General features: G+C 40.1%; 1 protein-coding gene across 3 annotated transcripts in view; it reads right to left on the reverse strand.

The window, feature by feature from the left end:
* Positions 1-6,258: 6,258 nt before the first annotated feature.
* LOC117250060 (von Willebrand factor D and EGF domain-containing protein) overlaps positions 6,259-19,186 on the reverse strand; it is a 49,062-nt gene continuing 36,134 nt past the window's right edge. For 2 of the 3 annotated variants that reach the window (XM_033616035.2, XM_033616034.2), the window contains exons 22-33: positions 18,789-19,165; positions 18,196-18,709; positions 17,998-18,093; positions 17,804-17,899; positions 14,923-15,018; positions 14,727-14,822; positions 14,546-14,641; positions 14,340-14,435; positions 12,084-12,179; positions 9,588-9,683; positions 9,407-9,504; positions 6,259-6,981 (exon numbers count right to left, since the gene is read on the reverse strand). In XM_033616035.2, the coding sequence (XP_033471926.2) occupies positions 6,961-6,981; positions 9,407-9,504; positions 9,588-9,683; positions 12,084-12,179; positions 14,340-14,435; positions 14,546-14,641; positions 14,727-14,822; positions 14,923-15,018; positions 17,804-17,899; positions 17,998-18,093; positions 18,196-18,709; positions 18,789-19,165 (1,778 nt within the window). In that variant the 3' untranslated portion in view covers positions 6,259-6,960. The remainder of the gene's footprint in view (positions 6,982-9,406; positions 9,505-9,587; positions 9,684-12,083; positions 12,180-14,339; positions 14,436-14,545; positions 14,642-14,726; positions 14,823-14,922; positions 15,019-17,803; positions 17,900-17,997; positions 18,094-18,195; positions 18,710-18,788; positions 19,166-19,186) is intronic. The other variant, XM_033616036.2, reaches the window with a different exon arrangement.

Genomic DNA, 19,186 nt, shown 5'->3' on the forward strand with positions numbered 1-19,186 from the left:
GTGGCAAAAACAAACAAAATACAACCAGAAAACTACAAAACAAAAATGAAAAACAAACAAAACAAAACGACAACAAACTGACAAAACCAATAGATTAAACGCAAAACAGTCAGAAATTGTCAGGAAAAAAAATAATAATTTGAAGTAACTTTGTAACTACTGTTGTTGTTTTGTTGCTTTGTAGCCATTTTGTGTATCTTTGTGATTGTTTTCTGTCTTGTAGATGTTTGAGTCTCTCTGAGTAATTTTGCGTCATTGAGGAAACTTTTATTGGTGGTTTTATTGGTCTGTAGTCAATGTTTGTCTCTTTGTGGTTGTTTTGTGTCTCTTTGTAGCTACTTTGTGTCTCTTTGTGGTTGTTTTGTGTATCTTTGTAGCCACGTAGTGTCTTGTTGTGTTTTGTGTTGGTTTGTAGTTCTGAGGGTCTTAGTTTGTGTCTCGTTAAGATACGTTTGTTGGTTGTTTTTTGTTGCTTTGTGGTCATTGTATGTGTCTTTGTGGTTGTTTTCTGTCTCTTTGTAGTTTTTTGGGTTCTTTGGGGTAATTTTGTGTATAATCACGGAAACTTTTTCACTTTTTATGGTTGTTTTGTCACTGTTTTTATCTCCCTGGTTATTTTATGTCTCTTTGTAGTCATCTTTTGTCTCCTTGTGGTCATTTTGTCTCTTTGTAGTCATCTTTTGTCTCCTTGTGGTCATTTTGTCTCTTTGTAGTCATCTTTTGTCTCCTTGTAGTCATTTTAAGTCTCTTTGTAGTCATCTTTTGTCTTTGGGGTCATTTTATCTCTTTGTAGTCATCTTTTGTCTCCTTGTGGTCATTTTATGTCTCTTTGTAGTCATCTTTTGTCTCCTTGTGGTCATTTTGCGTCTCTTTGTAGTCATCTTTTGTCTCCTTGTGGTCATTTTGTGTCTCTTTGTAGTCATCTTTTGTCTCCTTGTGGTCATTTTGTGTCTCTTTGTAGTCATCTTTTGTCTCCTTGTGGTCATTTTGCGTCTCTTTGTAGTCATCTTTTGTCTCCTTGTGGTCATTTTGTGTCTCTTTGTGGTCATCTTTTGTCTCCTTGTGGTTGTTTTGTGTCTCTTTGTAGCTACTTTGTGTCTCTTTGTGGTTGTTTTGTGTATCTTTGTAGCCACGTAGTGTCTTGTTGTGTTTTGTGTTGGTTTGTAGTTCTGAGGGTCTTAGTTTGTGTCTCGTTAAGATACGTTTGTTGGTTGTTTTTTGTTGCTTTGTGGTCATTGTATGTGTCTTTGTGGTTGTTTTCTGTCTCTTTGTAGTTTTTTGGGTTCTTTGGGGTAATTTTGTGTATAATCACGGTAACTTTTTCACTTTTTATGGTTGTTTTGTCACTGTTTTTCTCTCCCTGGTTATTTTATGTCTCTTTGTAGTCATCTTTTGTCTCCTTGTGGTCATTTTGTCTCTTTGTAGTCATCTTTTGTCTCCTTGTGGTCATTTTGTCTCTTTGTAGTCATCTTTTGTCTCCTTGTGGTCATTTTAAGTCTCTTTGTAGTCATCTTTTGTCTTTGGGGTCATTTTATCTCTTTGTAGTCATCTTTTGTCTCCTTGTGGTCATTTTATGTCTCTTTGTAGTCATCTTTTGTCTCCTTGTGGTCATTTTGCGTCTCTTTGTAGTCATCTTTTGTCTCCTTGTGGTCATTTTGTGTCTCTTTGTGGTCATCTTTTGTCTCCTTGTGGTTGTTTTGTGTCTCTTTGTAGCTACTTTGTGTCTCTTTGTGGTTGTTTTGTGTATCTTTGTAGCCACGTAGTGTCTTGTTGTGTTTTGTGTTGGTTTGTAGTTCTGAGGGTCTTAGTTTGTGTCTCGTTAAGATACGTTTGTTGGTTGTTTTTTGTTGCTTTGTGGTCATTGTATGTGTCTTTGTGGTTGTTTTCTGTCTCTTTGTAGTTTTTTGGGTTCTTTGGGGTAATTTTGTGTATAATCACGGAAACTTTTTCACTTTTTATGGTTGTTTTGTCACTGTTTTTATCTCCCTGGTTATTTTATGTCTCTTTGTAGTCATCTTTTGTCTCCTTGTGGTCATTTTGTCTCTTTGTAGTCATCTTTTGTCTCCTTGTGGTCATTTTAAGTCTCTTTGTAGTCATCTTTTGTCTTTGGGGTCATTTTATCTCTTTGTAGTCATCTTTTGTCTCCTTGTGGTCATTTTATGTCTCTTTGTAGTCATCTTTTGTCTCCTTGTGGTCATTTTGCGTCTCTTTGTAGTCATCTTTTGTCTCCTTGTGGTCATTTTGTGTCTCTTTGTGGTCATCTTTTGTCTCCTTGTGGTTGTTTTGTGTCTCTTTGTAGCTACTTTGTGTCTCTTTGTGGTTGTTTTGTGTATCTTTGTAGCCACGTAGTGTCTTGTTGTGTTTTGTGTTGGTTTGTAGTTCTGAGGGTCTTAGTTTGTGTCTCGTTAAGATACGTTTGTTGGTTGTTTTTTGTTGCTTTGTGGTCATTGTATGTGTCTTTGTGGTTGTTTTCTGTCTCTTTGTAGTTTTTTGGGTTCTTTGGGGTAATTTTGTGTATAATCGCGGTAACTTTTTCACTTTTTATGGTTGTTTTGTCACTGTTTTTCTCTCCCTGGTTATTTTATGTCTCTTTGTAGTCATCTTTTGTCTCCTTGTGGTCATTTTGTCTCTTTGTAGTCATCTTTTGTCTCCTTGTGGTCATTTTGTGTCTCTTTGCAGTTTCTTTGCGTCTCTTTTGTGGTCTTTTTGTCTCTTCCTGGTTGGTAGATGTTAATTTGAGTGACACTTTCCAAGTGATGGCCAGGTGGCCCTCTCTGACACTTTGGGCACCCAGGCCTGTGCCTGATCGGCCCGCTCAGTAATCCATACACGTCCACCACTGTGTGAAACTGTAAGAAAACACAGTAACTTCCACCAGTCCAGAGAAACAGGAAGTGAAGTCAGTGACCCCGACACACATATTTCAACATTTTATTCTCTCACACTCAGCTGATGAACTTTATGACCAGTTTAATGTTGCGAACCAGTCTGGTGATACACACTTACTCATGACTCGTGTGTATGTTTGTGTGTGTGTGTGTGTATGTTTGTGTGTGTGTGTGTGTGTGTGTGTCCTGCCTGTTGGCACCCAGGGCGGAGGATAACTTTGCTGCCTTGGCCGGCGGCTCTGAGCTTCCATTGAGTGAACAGTCCAGGTGGACCCGCCCGTCCCGTCGCGTCCCCGCTGTGCCCAACAGAATGGACACACACACACACACACACCCTCACCCTCCACCTTGCCCAGTGCCATCTTTGGGGGTGGATATAAATATCTGTGAGGGGACGAGGCATGTGTGTGCGCGTGTGTGTGTAGCAATAAATCTGATCTGCAGGTTGCTTCCAGTTTTACTGATTTTATCAGATCAGACAGGAAAGTGAAATTAATCTAAATCTGCTGATGCTGTGTTCAGCTTGATTTGCATTTCTGTGCAGTTTCACATTCTTGACATTATTATTTTTGCCACCAGAGGGCAGTAAACCCCTAAAAATCATTTCTAGAAGGTTTTATTTTCTTGCAAAACTTTGAAGATTTCCAGCCTGAAGTGTTTCTCCATTGTGAAGCATGCTAAACATAAGATATGCAGTCATTTCTGGAGGTCAAAGGTCACCTCTCTGCAGGGCTAAACTTGCAACAGGAAGTCAAAGTGTGAGGGATTTCTCAGATATACTCTCAGACAAACACCCAAAGAAAAGCAGCCTGAGAGAATCACACAGGGATCACAGCGATGTCAACAAACATCAACAGAGGAGCGCGCTCGCTGCTCCTGCTGCTGCGTCCTAATAAGTCATAAGAAGTCAGCGCTGGGCTGTGCACAGGCAGGAGGAGTCAGTGAGAGGCTGGCAGAGAGGAATCCTAATTGGTCTGGAGCTAATGCGGCCTCAGTAATCTTTTAATCCTCATTTCCTCCCGGCCCCCGCCACCCTGACCCCGCTGGCCGTGAACTTGTCTGGCCCCTGTAGCAAAGTCAAATGCTCCTCAGGTGCAGCGAGGAAACCTGAGGGAGCATCAGCAAACTGAAACCATCTCACAGATGCATCATAACACGACACCATAGAACACAAATGTCATAAAACGTTTTGAACGCTGTGTGACTGCGTCGTCTTTTATTGGATCTATTTCAGGTAACGTCCTGTGGTGGCCACGCTGGAGGTCCTCAGCTCTGTGAGCAGCTGTTAACAGGGGATTATGGGTACAAGGAGACGGACGCAGTGCTGCAGACTGAGTAGATACAAAAGGTGAGGACATTCATTTGAACACACCAGGTACAAAAATGTAAAGAAGAGTCAATGAATCCTGCAAAGCTTCCTAATCACAGAGCAGGTTATTAACTGTCATATAATCCATCCTTTAGCCACTACAGTAATTTAAAGGGACACTTCACCCCCCACATGACCGCTTGTATATCAGTTACTCAGCCTGTGTTCAGTTGAATTTGTGAAGAAAACTTTGTTTTTCTCCAGTGTCTCCACGGCGAACGAAAAATCCAAAAACAGAGAAAAGTCTTGATGAATTGAAGTCATTGGGGTCCAACAGCAAAACTGTATCAAACCATCTGCTTACAACTTCTCACACACCTCTCATTTATCCAGGTGTATGCTCAGTACTTCCCAAACAGACGTCTCTTTCCAACGAAGAACTGAACTGCAAGTAAAACTTACCTGTTCTCTCTTCAAAGCCAGTTTTATCTTGCCAAACATGTCACCTGCTGATCTACTGCCCGAATGTTGGGCCGTTTTGCCGGCAAGCTGCGAGCGTTGGCGAGTTGATCCGAGGTGCCCAATTTTCCGCCTCGTAGGGTAGACATATTGGCGGTACCCTTCTAGATTGAACAGACCGAGGCGGCCTTCCGCAACAGGAGGGGCTGTTGATGACGCCACACGGTGGTGGATAAACAGGAAACAGCTGATAGCAGGAATTAGCGAGCAGCTAGTAGCAAGTGGGAAACACAAACCTGATAGACACTGTAAAGATGAGCAACTGGGTAGACAAGGAATTGTGCGCCCTCCTTGTCCTCGCAAACGAAGACGCCATTAACCGTCAGATGACGGGGACGGTAAAGAACGGGCCGACTTATGAGAGAATCGCCGCCTGACTTCCCTTCCCTCTTGCTACTAGCTGCTCGCTAATTCCTGCTATCAGCTGTTTCCTGTTTATCCACCGCCAGTGGCTCACACGTGCGGCGTCATCAACAGCTCCTCCCACAAGTCATCAACAGCCCCTCCCATTGCAGAAGGCCGCCTCGGTCTGTTTAAACTAAAAGGGTTCCACCAATATGTCTACCCTACGAGGCGGAAAATTGGGCACCTCGGATCAACTCGCCAATCCGGCTCTGTGTGTCTAAACGCTCGCAGCTTGCCGGCAAAACGGCCCAACATTCGCCCAAAATCTGGCAGTGTAAAAGGGGCTAATAATCAGACGGGGACAGTGAAGAATGGGCCGATTTACGAGAGAATCGCTGCAGCTTCCCTCCCACGTCACTGTTTACGTCACACGCTGAGCTACATGTTTTGTTACTTGCTCACGCCCCCCATTGCCCCGAAAAAGGCACATTCTGTATAAACAAAAGTAGGTAGGCGGCATTTTGCTGCACTCCCCGATTTTGTTTTTATACTGCCAATGCTGAAAAAAGACTGATTGGGCTTTCCTGCAGATTTGCACAACTCCTGTTTAAAAAGGGCTACTGATTCCTGTCCTTGACGGGGCCCCATGCCACAAGGCCCCGGCCACCAGACGCTTGCTGGCGAGGTACTCCCCCAGGTAGCCCTGGTGTTTCTGTACCGGGCGAGGTAGTTGATGTCCAAATATGCCAAGTCATCAAGGTCTTCTTGACGACCTGGGTACCTCCTGTTAGAAGTGTTTGGGCATGTCGCACTGGTAGGAGGCCCTGGGGCAGACCCAGAAAAGTTGGAGGGACTACAAATGTCATCTGGCCAGATGAGGTGGGACGTTTGGGGTGCTTTGCTAGGCCTGCTGCCCCCGTGACCCAGCCCCAGATACGCGGTTGAAATGAGATGATAGTGCGCGAGTTGTGTTGGAGTTCGTAAACAGATGTTTTGATATAGTTTAGCTGTTGTTAAATGTGCTCCCCTTTGACTTCAGGGCATTAAGAGTTTTTTGGATTCTTCATTCACTCTGGAAACATGCTAGAAAAACAAAGTTTCCTTCACAAATTCAGCGTAACACAGAGTGAGTAACTGATGCTCAAATGATCATTTGTGGGGTGGAGTATTCCTTTAAAAGAAATGAGAGCAAGTCAAAACCTTTGAAGGATCTTTATTTGTTTTCTTACAAAACAGCCAATAAACATCGCTTTAATAAGAAATAACATCGATTACACAGTGGTTAAGATATATACAGCAGGAAATATGCGACAATATAAAACAACCAAATAAATAAATACTCGTACAGAGGTTTGGGTTTGTGGTGTGGGACCTGAACATGAACATGAACATGATGGCGTTCACAGTAAACTCAGATTGAAATAGCTGCTTGTGAAGTCCTGGTGAAAATGTGATGCAATGCTGGGATGCAGAATGGTGAGGTCATGATCTCCTGTCTGCAGAACGTAGCGTTGTGGAGTCTTTATCTCTGTCAATATCTCTGTTAATGAAATCTACCTGGCAACAACCACTGTAGCTGCAGATGTGTAGCAGAACTGCAGGACAAAGGTAGTTTATTAAGAAATAGCTGCACCTGTATAACTTCTAGATACTTCCTGCCTCTTAAAGCACAATGTCTCGTTTTTACAGATGTATTTTTTGCATGTTATCACGTTATAAAAACCTAAACTTCCCCCTGCTGTGAGATTATTTAGCTAAGATAGAAGCTTCCTCTGCTTTGTTTCCCAGTGATGAGACACTTTGGGTTTCCTTCTGTGCCGATGGCTCTGGTTCACCTGGAGGTTTGATCGCTGCTGATTGGACTCCAATTGTTTGGTGTCTGTCGGCTGTGAGTGGGTCTCAACCGTGGGAAATAGGGAGCTGAAAAAAGAAGACAGTTTCAGTATGACTGATACAGATCCACAAATTAAAGACAAAGGATATTAAAAACACATCAAATTGGACAGATAAAATGTTTTTTATGTTCTTATGTTTATCAAGGTTCTGTGATGGTACATAAGGGCCACTGTAGGTTAAAAAATAGGAAGCTGGGGGAGATGGGTAATATTCCAAGACAAAAAGTTGTAAATTTATGGAAAAAAAACCTCACAAATTTACAAAAAATATTTAATATTATCTGAGACTATAAAGTCGTAAATATATGAGAAAAAACAAACTCAGTAATTTATGAAAAACATTCGAATAGCCTCTGAAATTATAAAGTCGTAAATTTGTGAGAAAAAACTCAAATTCCTGAAAAAAAAAATCTTAGATATTCTCTGAGATTATACAGTCATACATTTATGAGGGAAAAAACTCACAAATTTACAAAAAAATATCTTGAATATTCTCTGACATTATGAAGTTGTAAATTTACTAGAAAAAAGTAAAAAAAAAAAGTACCTTTAAGTCCCAAATTTACAGGAATAAAACTCAGATATTTATGAAAATAAACCTTGAATCTTCTCTGAGATTATAAAATTGTAAAATTACAAAAAAACTCAGAAATTTACAAAAACATATCTTCAATATTCTATTAGACCATATAGTTTAAAATTTCCAAGAAAAAAAAAATGCAGAAATTCTTGAATATTCTCTGAGATTATAAAGTTGTAAATTTATGAGAAAAAACTCAGAAATTTACGAAATTTACTAATTTACAAACATAAATTTACAGGAATAAAACTCAGAAATTTATGAAAAAAACCCTTTTAATATTCTCTGAGATTATAAAGTCGTAAATTTACGAGGAAAAAACTAACAAATTTACAAAAAAATATCTTGAATATTCTCTTAGACCATATAGTTAAAAATGTACGAGAAAAAACCCCGCAGAAATTCTTGAATATTCTCTGAGATTATACAGTCATACATTTATGAGGGAAAAAACTCACAAATTTACAAAAAAATATCTTGAATATTCTCTGAGATTATTAAGTTGTAAATTTACTAGAAAAAACCCCTCAGAAATTTACGAAAAAAAGTACCTTTAAGTCCCAAATTTACAGAAATAAAACTTAGATATTTATGAAAAAAACCTTGTATATTCTCTGAGATTATAAAGTTGTAAATTTATGAGAAAAAAATCAGAAATTTACAAAAGAAATCTTGAATATTCTCTGAGATTATAAAATCGTAAAATTATGTGAAAAAACTCAGAAATTTACGAAATTTACTAATTTACAAACATAAATTTACAGGAATAAAACTCAGAAATTTATGACAAAAAGCCTTTTAATATTCTCTGAGATTATAAAGTCGGAAATTTACGAGGAAAAAAACTAACAAATTTACAAAAAAATACCTTGAATATTCTCTTAGACCATATAGTTAAAAATGTACGAGAAAAAAACCCGCAGAAAATCTTGAATATTCTCTGAGATTATAAAGTTGTAAAATTACAAGAAAAAACTCAGAAATTTACGGGAAAAAAACTTTAAGTCGTAAATTTACAGGAAAAAACTCAAGATATTGTCTGAGATTATAAAGTTGCAAGTTTATGAGAAAAAAACTCACAAATTTATGAAAAAACCTTGAATGAGATTATAAAGTCGTAAATCGTGTGCTGATTTGTGAGCACCAAGCCAGTTTACTTCTCATCTGCAGCCTTTGTCGGCGGGTCCACAAATTAGGGCCAAAGCTACGGTGGTGTGACCTCGGCAAAACCGACGTCATACGGTTCCCGCTGTGACGCGAGTGTAAAACTTTATAACTTGACCTTAAACTTTTTCTTTTTCCCCACATGTTCCTGACTTCACCTGTAAATCTGTCAGATTCTCAGATCTGCCTGGCTCCAGTACCTTTCTCCAGATTTCCATCTTTAACTTTAATAACGCATCAGAAGCCTGGATATTACAGAACTGCATCAGTTTTGTTTTCAGTAACACTTTTATTTCTGCTCCAGCTGAAAACCAAAACAGAACTGGCTCTAATCAAACAGCTGGAGTTCTGCACACTGAAAAGATAAAACCAAAAGACAGCGCTACAGTTTGCTTTGATCACTGCAGCATCCACAGACTGTCCATCCACAGTCTTTTCTTCACTGGGCCTCATCATCTGTCACCGGTCAGCTCATGAGACTGGACGCATTTTCACGTGTTTCCAGTTTTCTTCATGTGTTTCTGACTCGTGTGAAAGTCTCAGACCAGCTGGGGAAAATGTAGCACTGAAATGTTTCTGCTTTCTCTCCTGAAAACCTGAATAGAAGACTTAACAAGCCAGGAAAGGAGTCTCATTTGAGTTTAAGTGATTAAAGTAGGGCTCCCTTCTTACGTCAAAATAACACTCCATGTTTAGTCCAACTTACCCTTCTGGAGCAAAGAGAACCGGAGTATCCGCTGCGGCAGGCGCAGACGTTCGGTCGCACACATCGACTGCCGTAAAGACACTTCTGTTCACAGTGAGCTGAGGAGTGACACAGAAACAATCAGCCAATCAGGACCCAGTTTTGCTGTTATTCTGAGGACACATTTTGGTGGGATACTCACGGATCTGACACAGCATGCCTTGCCAGCCCGGGGCGCAGTGGCAGGTGTTGGGTCCAACACACTCCCCGCCGTTCAGACACTTCTGCAGACAGCTGGCTGAGAGGCGACACAAGACTTTATATAAGTGCTTAAAGGAACACTTCACCCCCCAAACGACCACTTGTATATCAAATTCTCTCCCTGCGAAAATGACAGCGAAACTGTATCAAAATATCCGTTTACAAACTTACACACAACTCGTGCAGTGTAATTTAAGTCTCATTTATCCAGTTGTATTCTCAAAGATGTACTGAGTAGGTTTTCGTGGCCAAGGGTCAAAGGTCAAGGTCACTGTGACCTTGCATCCATCTCATACTCAAATAAAAAAACATCTCAAGAACAGCTTGAATGAATTTATTCAAGTTCGGCACATCTGCCCACTTGGACTAGCAATGAATGGATCAGTTTTTGGTGGTCAAAAGTCAAGGTCACTGTGACCTTGCATCCATCTCATACTCAAATAAAAAACATCTCAAGAACAGCTTGAATGAATTTCTTCAAATTTGGCACAAATGTTCCACTTGGACTGGCAATGAACTGATTAGTTTTGGTGGTCATAGGTCAAAGGTCAAGGTCACTTGTAAGGAGTTTATATCAGGACAGGAAGTGGATTCTGTCATCAAACACGAAGACTCGTAGTTGTCGATGTAATGGTAATTGAGAACGAAACAACTATTGTTATGCCATGGTCAAAGGCATTATGTTTTCAGGTTGTCCGTCCATCTGTTACATTCTCGTGAACGCAGTATGTCTTTAAATTTGGCACAAACGTTCCCCTGGACTTGAGGATGAACTGATTAGATTTTGGGGGTCATGGGTCAAAGGTCAAAGTCAGTGTGACCTCATTCGTCTCATTCTTCTGAATGTTATATCTCAAGAATGTCTTCAGGGATTTTTTTTTTTTAAATTTGGCACAAACGTTCGCCTGGACTTGAGGATGAACTGATTCGATTTTGGTCTGGTCATGGCCTAAAGGTCAAGGTCAGTGTGACCTCATTAGTACTCTTGTGAATGTGGTATCTCAAGAATGCCTTCAGAGATTTTTTTTTTTTTTTCAAATTTGGCACAAACGTCACAAGGATGAACCAATTAGATTTTGGTGCTCAAAGGTCAAGGTCAGTGTAGCCTTGCATCGGTCTCATTCTCGTGAACACGCTACCTCAAGTACACTGTGAGGGAATTTGTTTAAATTTGGCACAAACGTCCACTTGGCCTCAAGGATGAACTGATTAGATTTTGGGAGTCATGGGTCAAAGGTCAAACTCAGTGTGACCTCATTCATCTCATTCTTGTGAATGTTATATCTCAAGAATGTATTCAGGGATTTTTTTTGCAAATTTGGCACAAACGTTCCCCTGGACTTGAGGATGAACTGATTAGATTTTGAGAGTCATGAAACAAAGGTCAAAGTCAGTGTGACCTCATTCATCTCATTCTTGTGAATGTTATATCTCAAGAATGTATTCAGGGATTTTTTTTGCAAATTTGGCACAAACGTTCCCCTGGACTTGAGGATGAACTGATTAGATTTTGGTGCTCAAAGGTCAAGGTCAGTGTAACCTCGCATCTTGTGAACGCGCTATCTCAAGTACACTGTGAGGGACTTTCTTTAAATTTGGCACAAACGTTCCCCTGGACTCGAGGATGAACTGATTAGATTTTGGTGCTCAAAGCTCAAGGTCAGTGTGACCTTGACAAACATATTTTTGGCCATAACTCAAGAATGCATATGGTAATTATGACGAAACTTCACACAAATGTCGAACAGGATAAAATAATGAAGTGATGACATTTTATATCCAAAATGTCAAACCTCACCAGGTGGGAGGGGCTAAGACGTGAGGAGAGGAGGCGAGGAAAGGAATCAAGAAGAGTGAAACCAAATGTTGCAATGAAGATCAAACCTGAGACTTAACAGACGCCTCCTGATAGATAACAGGCCGTGCACGTGATTGACAGGCGTTAAGGTGTCATGTGATGATGAAGGAGGAGGGCGGGGCTAACACAGACTTCTCCCCTAAAAGTAAAAGCTTCAACAGATCATTCTTATCTGTGGTTAATCCTCTCTTCACTGATGTTCGTCTTTTAGGTAGCCGTTACTTCAGCACTGAGGAGTCTGAACATCAGCCCCATAAAGCACAGCAGACATCAGAGCTGATGGTTTCCATATGGGAGGCGTCTCTGTGGGAAGCATCTGTCAGCAGAGAGCGTTCACATGTTCTCATCGTCCCTGCTGCTGCATGGTGAGCTTAAGAGTAAGATGGCGCACTCTTGAGGCAGTTATCAAACAACATGCCAAACATTCTTTAATTCCAGCTTCTCAAAATGTGAAGATTTGCTGTTTTTCTCCGTTTTATTTCACTGTACACTCAACAGCCACTTTATTAGGTACACCAACAGCTGATGCATCATGGGACCCGCACCGTACGGATCTGATTCTTGTATCGCGGCACTTACGTTTATCACATCTCTTTCCTCGCCAACCTGACGGGCAGTCGCAAACGTCTGGGCCGACGCACCTGCCGCCGTTCATGCACATGGGCTCACACACACCTGCGGAGAGAGAGAGAGAGTAGATAAAGGTGTTTTATTTTGTTATATTCTCCTTGTTTGTCATGTCTGCTTTCACTTCCTGTCTCTGTGTGTTTCCCCTCCACTCTTGATTGCCTGCCCCGCCCTGATGAGCTTCACCTGTCCCTCACTAGTGCTGCCGTCACCTCACCTGTGTTTGAACTGTGTCTTTCTTGTGGTGTCTTTTTCCCCTGGTGTTTAGTTTCCCCTTTGCTCTGGATGCATTTTGGGTTTACCTCTACCTGTCGTCTGCATTCATCTGGACCCTTTCAGGTTGTTACCATCTTTGAGAATAAATCATTGCACTTTTCCTGCCTGCATTTTCATCAGTCAGTTCTGCACTTGGGTCCAAACTCTGACAGTTACAGGCGACTGTGTCATGTAGTGATGTCGTTCAGTTGACAGAGTCAGATCAGTTTTTCTGATTTGATTTGAAAAATCTTTGGTAGAAAAGTCCTCTTAGTAAGTAAAAACAGAAGAAAAGGAGGAAAAAGAGATTTGAGTGAGGAGAGCAAGAAGAAGAAGAAGAAGAGGGGGAGGAGGAGAGGGATGAAAAACAGAACTAAGAGGATTAAACAGTCACAAGTGAAGGAAATAAATTTGACAAACGCGTGACGGTGAGGACAGTAAACAATAAAATAAAATGTAAATTAAAAAATAAAAAAAAAATAAAAAAAAAGAATCTGATTGAAAATGTAATAACTTAACCAATACTGTAAAAAAATGAGGGGGAAAGTAATATAATTTTTACTGGTAATGTAATACTTTTTAAAAAATTAAATATATTATTATTAAATATATATTTGATATTGATATATTTATATAAACGAATGATGACGAGGACAATAAACAAAAATTTAAAAAAAAAATAAATAAAATTTTAATTTAACAATTTGATTTTTAATTCTAAAAAAATTAACCAAATTGAAAATGTAATAAAAACAAGTGACATAATAACTTCACCAATACTGTAAAAGAAAGGAAAAAAAAGTATTATAATTTTTACTGGTAATGTAATACTTTTGAAAATGAAATATATTATTATTAAATATTTTATATATTTGATATTAATATATTTATTTATTTTTATATATTTTTTATAAATTTGACAAACAAATGATGATGAGGACGATAAACAAAAATTTAAAAAAATTAATAAAATTTTAATTCAACAATTTAATTTTTAATTCTAAAAAAAATTAACCAAAGTGAAAATGTAATAAACCCAAGTGACGTAATAACTTGACTAATACTGGAAGAAAATAAGAAACAAATGTCCTGACTGATATTGTCATATATTTTTTACTGGTAATGTAATACTTTTAAAAAATGTAATATATTATTATTATGAAATATATATTTGATAGTTATATATTTATATATTTTTATATAATATGTATTTTAATAAATTTAACAAACAAATGACGATGAGGATGATAAACAAAAATTAAAAAATCAAATAAAATTTTAATTCAACAATTTAATTTTTAATTCTAAAACAAATTAACCAAATTGAAAATGTAATAAAACCAAATGATGTAATAACTTGTCCAATACTGAAAAGAAGAAAAAAAAAATGTCCTGACTGATATGGTCATAAAATCTTTACTGGTAATGTAATATTTTTCAGGTGGGTGATTTTTTTTTTATATTATTTCTCTATAAAATATATTTTTGTAAAGTATAAATGCAACTTAATATATTACATAAAATATATTTATCACTTAAATGTAAAATATATTTAAAAAAAATTTAATAGGTAATACTACTACTTGCCATCTGTTGTATACTTCCGATTCTATGTAATGCCAAGAGTTTACATTGCCAAAAAATAAAATCTGTGTCAGATGTTCATGTTTTCAGTCGGCTAACATGACAGTAACAGCACTATACATTCTCTGTACTTGCACACTTTAATTTTCAAAGAACTAGAATCACCAACTCGTGGAAAACATGTACGCTTCACACACATCTTCCCATCATCAGTGTTGAATAAAAATGACCCACCTTAAAGGTTTTATCATAAGTCAGGACGTTTTATGACATTACTGGGTTTCATTATATTTTCATTCAGATTGAGTGAACTTTTTATTACATTTTTAGGAAATCATTATGCTATACGAAGGAGGGAGGAAGACTGACTTTTCTCGCATCGACTCCCGGTGTATCCGTGCAGACAGGAGCAGACGTTGTTCCTTATACACACACCGCTGTTCTTACAGGGAGGGCTGCAGACAGCTGGACGAGGGCAGAGAATAAAGAAAATATTGACAGAGCTGATGGGTTAGCGTACTCTGTCTGATCAGAGATACTCCCTGATTGACTGACGGCTGAAGTTGTAAAGTTACCGTTCTGACACTGTGCTCCGTAGAAACCATGAGGACAGTCGCAAACATTCGGCCGGACACACGAACCTCCGTTGAGACACACGGGAGAGCAGAGAGCTGGAGAGAGAGAGAGGAGAGCATCACTGAGAGGTCAGTACACACACACACACACACACACACACACACACTAAAACACACTCACCGGTCTCACAGGACAGTCCCGTCCAGCCTGTCGTACACAAGCACTCATCTGGAGACACACACTGGCCCCCGTTGTGACAGTGACGGCTACACACCACTACAAAACAGTATCGTCACAATCATGATACTTAGAGCTTTGGAAAGTAAATACAATTAAATGACTATGGAAAACAGAAGATCCCAGTAACTGAACTCACTGGTCCCACATCGAGGTCCAACGAACCCGTACGGACATGAACAGGTCTGCAGTCCAACACAGGTGCCTCCGTTTTCACATGGTAACCTGCACAGAGCTGCACAGATGCATTGCAAGTAGTTATAGAACAGTTTATTTGTAAGCCATCATAATCATCGATTACCTATGACTGTAACTGAGTTGTGAAGTGGCACTTTCTACCGTGAAAAATCACCAATAAAAGCTTCTTAACTAAAATCTTCACAACAGGATGTGTTGCAGCAGGAATATGATCCAAAATCAGGGAGAAACAACAACCATGATTACTGGTTTCCCTTTTGTTAGCACGTAGCTACATGTAGCAGTGCACTTGCAGCCATGGAATGACTGATACGGAGTATAGTGGAACTTTCTACTGTGAAAATAATTACCACTAAAACCTTCTAAACCAAACTCTTCACAACTGGACATGTCCCCACTGCAATATTATCTAAACTCAATTAGAAACAACAACCAAGTTTACATCTTTCTCTGACATTAGCATGTAGCTACATGTGGCAGTGTACTTGAAGCCAGTGTTTAGCAGCGCTTTCTATTGTCATAAATTGCCAGTAAAATCTTCTAAACCAAAATATTCACAACTTGACATGTTTCAGAAGGAAACTGATCCAAAATCAGGTAGAAATTAACAAAATTTGTAACCAAGATTGCATGTTTCTCTGATGTTAGCATGTAGCTACATGTAGCAGTGTACTTGCAACCAAGGAATGAGTGTAAAATCTTCACAACAGAATATGTTGCAGCAGGAATGTGATCCAAAATCAGGGAAAATCAACAACCATGATTACTGGTTTCCCTTTTGTTAGCATGTAGCTACATGTAGCAGTGCACTTGCAACCGGGGAATGACTCTAAGGGAGTATAGTGGCACTTTCTACCGTGAAAAATCCCAGATAAAACCGTCGAAACCAAGCTCCTCACAACTAGACATGTTCCAGCAGGAGTTTGTTACAAAATCAGAAAAGAATGATCAAAAACAGCAACCATGATTACGTCTATCTCTGACGTTAGCATGTAGCAGTGTACTTGAAGCCGGAGTACAGCAGTACTTTCTATCATGATGAATTGCTAGGAAAATCTTGTAAACCCAATTCTTCAGAAGTAATCCGATCCAAAATCAGGGAGAAATGACCAAAATCACTAATCAAGACTACGTGTTTCCCTGAGGTTAGCATGTAGCTACATGTACCAGTGTTCTTGCAGCAAGCAAATGACTAGAAGAGCAGCACTTTCTATTGTGAAAATTCACCAATAAAAGCCTCTAAACCAAAATCTTCACAACCAGACATGTTCCAATGGGAATATGAACTAAAATCAGAAAAACATTAACAAAATCAGCCATATATATAACATCTCTCTCTGATGTTAGCATGTAGCTACATGTAGCAGTGCGCTTAAAGTTGGAGTAAAGCAGCACTTTCTGTTGTAATAAATTTCAAGTAAAATCCTCTAAACCAAAACCTTCACAACTTGACATGTTCTAGAAGGAAACTGATCCAAAATCAGGTGGAAATTGACAAATTTGTAACCAAGATTGCACATTTCCCTGATGTTAGCATGTAGCTAAATGGAGAAGTGCACTTGCAGTCGGGGAATGGCTGTAATGGAGTATAGCGGCACTTTCTACTGTGAAAAATGACCAATAAAACCTTCAAAACCAAAGTCTTCATAGCAAGACATGTTGGAAACCGAGATCTTTCTCTGATGTTAGCATGTAGCTACAAGTAGCGGTGTGCATAAAGCCGGAGTATAGCAGCACTTTCTGTCGTAATAAATTGCCAGTAGAATTCTCGAAACCAAAACCTTCACAACTGGACATGTTTCAGAAGGAACCTCATCTGAAATCAGCGAGACATTAACAAACTTGGTCACCAAGTTTACATGTTGTCCTGACATTAGCATGTAGCTATGTAGCAGTGTACTTGCAGCCACAGAATGACTGTCACTGAGTATAGCGGCACTTTCTACCATGAAAAATCACCAATAAAACCTTCAAAACCAAAGTCTTCATAGCCAGACATGTTCCAATAGAATTATGATCCAAAATTAGCAACCGAGATCTTTCTCTGATGTTAGCATGTAGCTACAAGTAGCGGTGTGCTTAAAGCCGGACTATAGCAACACTTTCTATCGTAATAAATTGTCAGTAAAATTCTTGAAACCAAAATCTTCACAACTGGACATGTTCCAAAAAGAATCTGATCCAAAATCAGGGAGAAATTTACAAAACTGGTCACTAAGTTAGTATATTGTCCTGACCTTAGCATGTAGCTATATGTAGCAGTGCACTTGCAGTCGGAGGATAGCACGGAGTATAGCGACACGTTCTACCGTGAAAAATGACCAATAAAACCTTCAAAACCAAAGTCTTCATAGCAAGACATGTTGGAAACCGAGATCTTTCTCTGATGTTAGCATGTAGCTACAAGTAGCGGTGTGCATAAAGCCGGAGTATAGCAGCACTTTCTGTCGTAATAAATTGCCAGTAAAATCTTCTAAACCAAAATCTTCACAACTGGACATGTTGCATAAAGAATCTGATCCGAAATCAGGGAGAAATTTACAAAACTGGCAACGTTTCCCTGATGTTAGCATGTAGCTATATGTAGCCATACTGTAAACACTTGCAGTAGCATGCCTTGAGCAGAAGACCATATAAGAAATCAATTGCGATGTGATGTCATCTTGTTTTGAAAGTAGAAAAAAACATATATTTTAAGAAAATTATTAAACTATTTCTTTCTGAAATTAATTTGTAATATTATGGGAAAATTTAGATGTTTGTAGACTTATTTTGAAAACCAGTGTGCTGAAGAGTAACTGGGAAAATGAGGCTAGCTTTACCTTCCTGACAGGTTTCTCCATGAAACCCTCTGGGACACTGACACACACCCGGAGCAATGCACACTCCCCCGTTCACACAGTCCGGCTCACAGATTGCTGAGAAAATATGGATAAACAAAAATAACAAATTAAAACATCGATATGACAACCCAGAGAGAAGTAATATCTACAATATAAGCCATTTATGTGTTTACCTGTCTGACAGTCAGATCCAGTGTAGCCTGGTTTGCAGCGGCACGTGTTGGGCCGAGCACACTCCATGTTCCTGCCACATGTATGCCTGCAAACAGCTTGAATATCCGACAGCGCAGATGTTAAATCTGTGTAAAGGTGACGGATGTTCTGCACTATTATCAAGTGTTGACGACATTGTTGAAGACATGAAGCCTCACCTCGACAGGCTCGTCCATCTCCGGTGTATCCCACAGGACACCTCCCGCAGCGGAAACCCTCGTCCACGGTTGGTTCACACGGGACACCAGGAAAGCACGGCCGGTCGGCACAGGTCGTCGCATGTTTGTCTGCTGTTGTACCTCTCCTAAACCCCGGCTGGTTGGAGGTAGCTCTCTGTAGCGGGGCGCTGTACGCCGTCTTGGCCGGTGTTGTGAGGGGCAACGCCGGGACCACCTGCGGCAAATCTGGGCCTTCGGATCTCGTCTCACCCTCATCTCCATCTGCAGAGAACTCTGACTCAGACAGCGAGTAGGACAGAGCGGTGAGGGCTGCAGTAAGTGGGAAGGCATGTCTTGGAGGGGTCCAGGGTTTGGCGTGGGTGGATACCACGGAGTTAAGCTGGGGCTGGGTTGTCTGTTTGGAATGCCCCACTTTGCCAGACTGAGTGGATACGTGAGGTGCGGGCAGTGTTACCTTAGATGGTGTGACACTGGTCAATGCTCCTTGAGACTGCTGGGAAGTAAACACAGAATGAAGGTGATTGGATGTTCTTGCTACCTAAACATCAAGACGACACAGTACAAAAACTCACCTTGGAGACCGTCACGTGAGGAACCGTAAACTCTCTGGAAACAGTCGTGCTGGATCTGGTGTATGTCCTGGCATCGGTTCTGAGGTTGCTACTGTGGTGGGTGATGTGAGTATTGAGGGCGCCGACTGATGTTCTGGGAACATCTCTGGAACCAACAGTGACTGCCTCTCTCCTCCCCGTCCCGCCTCCCCTCCCTGAAGCAGGAACCTGGCGTGGTGCGTTGTCTCGGTTCGCTCTGGTGACGGACCAGGACAGGTGTTTGATGCCGTGCCTGGTGGGCAGGTTGGGCAGGTGGAGCTGGGAGACTTTGCTGCTGCTTCCATAGGGGGATCGGCCAGTCTTGCTTACTGTCTGCTGCTGAGGAAGGTGATTGGATGCTGAGGAAAGACAGGAGGTGA

The sequence above is a fragment of the Epinephelus lanceolatus genome, chromosome 24 (genome assembly GCF_041903045.1).
Source record: "Epinephelus lanceolatus isolate andai-2023 chromosome 24, ASM4190304v1, whole genome shotgun sequence".
Taxonomy (NCBI): Eukaryota; Metazoa; Chordata; class Actinopteri; order Perciformes; family Serranidae; genus Epinephelus; species Epinephelus lanceolatus.